Genomic DNA, 4,974 nt, shown 5'->3' with positions numbered 1-4,974 from the left:
TTTTTAGTAGAGACAGGGTTTCACCGTGTTAGCCAGGATGGTCTCGATCTCCTGACCTCGTGATCCGCCTGTCTCGGCCTCCCAAAGTGCCGGGATTACAGGCTTGAGCCACCGCACCCGGCAAGATAATATATTTTGAATGATTTCACTTTTTTGAAGTTTGTTAAAAATTTGTCTTATTGTCTAGAATATGGTCTACTTTGGAGAATGTTTTAGGTGTACTTTGGGAGTATATGCTTTTAAACCACTGCTATTACTCGGCAATTTCTTTCTTTAAATGGGCAAGTCCCCTACAGGCTCTTCATACTTTTGGTCACTCCAGAGTGCCTTAAACATTTGGTCTTTTAAATTTTTTTTTTTTAATCAGAGTTTATCATTTTTATTTGTGAGATGATTAGTCTGTTAGCCAGAACTCTTAGATTTCTTATAATACAAGATGAAACTTTCTTTAAGTTAGTGTGTGTGATTTATTTTTTTGGTTATTTCAAACAAAAACTTCTAACTCATGCAGATACACAGTAGTTCACACTGCATAAAATGAAATGCCAAGAACATGTAGGGGTTAGAAATAGGGAACTCTAGCTAGAACTCTTTTTTGACTTGAATTGACCTGTATTAAAATAAATTAGAAACCAATTATACAGGAGGAGGAAGCACATAACACCTGCTTTGTTTATTTGTAGATAAAACTATTTACAAAATGCTTCCAGAGTACTTACAAATGAAGAAGGAAATAAATTGAAAGGTTACCTTTACACTCTGGAGCAGCATGACTCCAAGTTGAATTGTTACCACAATAAATCGTGCTCTCTCCAATAAGTGAAAATGGATCTGGTCCAGGTGCAGGATCACAACTGTAAGTTACTGCATCAAGATACTCAAACACTTCTACTTCACTAAAGGTGTGTTTTCCATTTTTTATTTTTGGAGGTGGTGTACACAAAACCTCTTAAAAATGAAGAAAATGAGGAAAGGAAATGTAAAAGATTAAGATAGCATTAGTAAAATTTCTGTCTTCAATAAATTCATCAATATAGGGTTTCTACCAGCTGGCTGTGAATTCAATATAGATTTAAAAGAAGGTTTCTATGAGCAAATATATTATCCCAAATTCAAACCATTAATGTAGTAACTAACTTTCAGAACAAATCTCATTTTCTTAAAGTGTAAATGCCTATTGACATGGTTTGGATCGGTGTCCCCACCAAATCTCATGTGGAATTGGAGTCCACATTGTTGGAGATGGTGTCTGAATCATGGGGGTAGATTTCTCATGAGTTGTTTAGCACCATCCCCTTGGTGCTGTTCTCATGATACTGAGTTCTTGGGAGATCTGGTTATTTAAAAGTGTGCAATGCCTTCCGTCCTCCCCACCTTGCTCCTGCTCCTGCCACGTGAGACACCTTGCCCCCACTTTATCTTTCCCAATGATCATTAAGTTTCCCGACGTCTACCCAAACCCCCAGCAGATGCCAGCATCATGCTTCCTGTAGAGCTTGTAGAAACATGAGCGAATTAAACTTCTGTTCTTTATACATTACAAAGTCTCAGGTATTTCTTTACAGCAATACAAAAACGGCCTAATATGCCTATATTTATTTGCAAGGCCATGCTAAGTTCTGTTCTAGTCATGACAAGAAATGCTGACAATTAATGAGAAAATATGCTTAACTCAGTGCTGGTGGAGAAATCCTTTGCAATTTATAAATATATTCATTATCTAAATTGGTGGTTCACAATGCCACCAAAATATTATCGTCTTTTTTCACTCTGATCCTAATAAGAATACACTGGTTTTTTTCCAAAGGCTTAGCATGGCTTTGCATGATGTTGAAGAGATGTACAGAAAATGTGAACAATGCCACTATTCTCACTGATTTTATTTTTATTTGGAAAATTTTTATTTTTCATAAAAAATGTTACATATGCTAATTTATATTGCATCTATTCTTACAAATTAATCAGGCCAGATGGGGTGGCTCACATTTGTAATCCCAGCACTTTGGGAGGCCCACGGAGGCAGACTGCTTGATTACTGGATTTGGGAGGCAGAACTCCAGATTACTGGAGTTCAAGACCAGCCTGGGCAACATGGCAAAACCTTGTCTCTTCAAAAATTACAAAAAGCCAGGCATAGTGGCACACGTCTGACATCCCAGCTACTGGAGAGGCTGAGGCTGCAGTGAGCTGAGATTGTGCCACTGCACCCCAGCCTGGGAAATAGCCTGAGACTCTGTCTTAGGAAAAACAAAAACAAAACCAAAACGAATCAATAATTATTTAAAAACCTCTCCATTTGAATTCCAATATGATAAATACCAATAGATATAACCCACATAAAATAAAGCTCTTTGGGATCTTTGTTAATCTTAAAGTGTAAAGGGTTCCCTGAGGCAAAAATCTTTGAGGACTACTGGTCTAAATTAAAAAAAAAAGAATTTACTTACTTTCACATATTGGGGGCTTACCGCTCCAAACTGCTACCGTGTCTTTAAGTTCACAATATAGAATATCTTTACCAATTAAGTAATAACTAAATGAGAAAAGAAAGGGTTACTGTTTTACATAGCAATTAATAAGACACACGTAATAATGAAGGAACTTTTTATATGGTTTCTTTTCTATACTGCAGTAGTTTGAGGAGGTGGTTTCTTAAACAGCATACTATATAATTAAAGTGCTAAATAAACCTGCAATTTAATCAAATAGAGTTTCTTCATTTGAATACATATTGGCCAAGAGCAAAGATGTCTAAATAAATCTGCTGTGCCTTTCTGCCCAGTCTCTTTGCTGCCTCCTGCAATCACATTACACATTTATTTCTGTGCCTTTTCTCACACCACTTTGCACAGTAAGGACAAGGACTGTGTAGAGAGAACAGGCCCTAGAGCTGGAATGCCTAGATTCAAGTCTCTGCTTCTCAACTTACCTAGTTTCTTAAGCTTGGGTAAATCACTTAAAGTTCCTTCACTCAGTTTCCTAATTGATTAAAAGGGGATAACAGTACATGGGGTTGTTTAGGGGATTAGATAAGTTAGCATTTGGCACATAGTTAGTGCTACATAAGTTTTAGCTCCTATTGATATTATTTAGAACAGAGTGTATTTCTAGGAATAGCTCATTGAGTATAGGAATACTTTCATTAAGTATACCCCTATACTCAATGAAATCTTCCCTGATTTAAATTCATAGGAATCTCTCCTCCTTCTGGACTCTTAATCATCATGAATAATTCTACTTATTTGGTATTCCAAAAATTTAGGATTTTGCTTCTATAGCTCTCAGTATATATGGTCTCTCAATAAGGTTAGAACTTCTTTTAGGAAGGTCAGTGTCTTAAAGTTTTGGTATCCCTTGGTGTGCTGAGCAAGCAGTATGTGTCAACTGAATATTCCAGTATTTCTACTTGACCAAATTTTAAAAACTGTCAGTTGCCTTACATAGTCACAGCTGATTTTTCCTCCAAGACTCACTTACTTTTTCTGTATTATGGTGTATTACTGCTATCGTTTGAATCTGGTTTGTCTCTACCAACTCATACTGAAATTTAATTGCCAGTGTAACAGCACTGAGAGGTGGTGGGGCCTTTAAGAAATGATTAGGTCATTAAGCAGGATAATGCCTTTCTAGAGGGTGTTCATTAATTCTTGAGGGAATGTGCTCTCATTCTCGTAGGCTTGGATTCGTTACCACAAGAGCACATTGTTAAAAAGCGAGAGCCCCTCCCTTGTGCTTTGTCTTTTTTGCAGGTGCTACATTTCCCTTTCACTTTCCAGCATGTTTTGATGCAGCATGAAAGCCCTTGCCAGACACTACTGCCATGTCCTTGAACTTCCCAGCCTCTGGAAATATGAGCCAAATAAATTTCTTTTCTTTATAAACGCCTAGCCTCAAGTGTTCTGTTTTAGCAAGAGAAAATGGACAGAAAATTACATTTACTCTCTAAATGCACATTTATCTCAAATGTCTAGTATCTCCAATATATACGACTTCAAAATCTCTACAGAACAAAGGCTATTACTGAGTGCTCAGTACTGGTTTTTGAGATGCTTCACATTGTAGCACTCTCAAAAATAAGGTTTTTCAACTGAGAGGTTTTGATCAACATGATGGTAAAGGCTAACCAGGTCAGTTTTGGTTTGGTAACACTTAACAGAGTCATCTGGATACAAGCATATCTGTAGTTGGCAATTCTGTTTCTCTTTTTTGTGAGCCCTACTTAAACTCTAAGAGTTGGCAGATTTAAATAGGGGACACTCAGTTGTAAAGGATAAATTCTCATGATTACTACATTCTTAATGCTTACAACAGACTTATCGTCAGAAATAACAAGGAGTTTTGCTTTCCTTCAGTATCAATTACTTTCTATTTACTTTAATATCTTGCCTATCTCCATAAAACATCCAAGAGTTGTTTGGCTAGAAGTATAACTTGCCACATAGAAAGCAAAATTAAGTTTACAGGAAAGTTTAAGAAGAGAACCAAACCAAAAATAAAATTACTAACATTTCCCTTATTTCCTCCAAGGAGCAACTTACCCCTCGTTACAAATAAAGTGTATCTCAGAACCAAACGCATAAGACTCATTTGCAAGGACTGCTTCACCATTTAAAGGATCCTGTATATGTGGACACATTTCTCCTAAAAGAAAATAATTTTGACAGTTTTCAATCCAGTTATAAAACAGATCTGAATCAGAATCAAAATTCTGCAGTGCTCTTTTGAATGCATGGGAATATTATTTTCTTTATTTACCTATTATAAGGGCAAATTTCAGTTTCATGTTCACCTAGGCAATCTACTGCCAGGAAAAAGATTTCTTGGAGATTTTGATTTCTCAAAGCCCGCAATAATGCATTGCTATCTTAAACCTCATTTCACGAGAAGAAAATCATTATCACCACAGTGGAATATGTACCCCAAAATGTGTGCAAATCTCTAGAGCAAGTAGAAAAAAAGGAAGGAAGGAAGGAA

The 4,974-nt window shown here is 36.5% G+C and overlaps 1 protein-coding gene across 8 annotated transcripts in view; it reads right to left on the bottom strand.

Annotated features, from left to right (window-relative positions):
• The window catches only part of CD46 (CD46 molecule, complement regulatory protein), a 44,113-nt gene that overhangs the window by 33,909 nt on the left and 5,230 nt on the right, over positions 1-4,974 (bottom strand). For all 8 annotated transcript variants that reach the window (XM_011937830.1, XM_011937820.1, XM_011937848.1 and 5 more), the window contains exons 3-5: positions 4,539-4,641; positions 2,448-2,533; positions 751-948 (exon numbers count right to left, since the gene is read on the bottom strand). In XM_011937830.1, coding sequence (XP_011793220.1) covers positions 751-948; positions 2,448-2,533; positions 4,539-4,641 — 387 coding nt within the window. The remainder of the gene's footprint in view (positions 1-750; positions 949-2,447; positions 2,534-4,538; positions 4,642-4,974) is intronic.

The sequence above is a fragment of the Colobus angolensis genome, unplaced genomic scaffold, assembly GCF_000951035.1.
Source record: "Colobus angolensis palliatus isolate OR3802 unplaced genomic scaffold, Cang.pa_1.0 Scaffold100, whole genome shotgun sequence".
In the NCBI taxonomy this organism is placed as follows: Eukaryota; Metazoa; Chordata; class Mammalia; order Primates; family Cercopithecidae; genus Colobus; species Colobus angolensis.
Note: the sequence above shows the minus strand (reverse complement) of the source record. Positions and strands in the feature narration are given on the sequence as shown.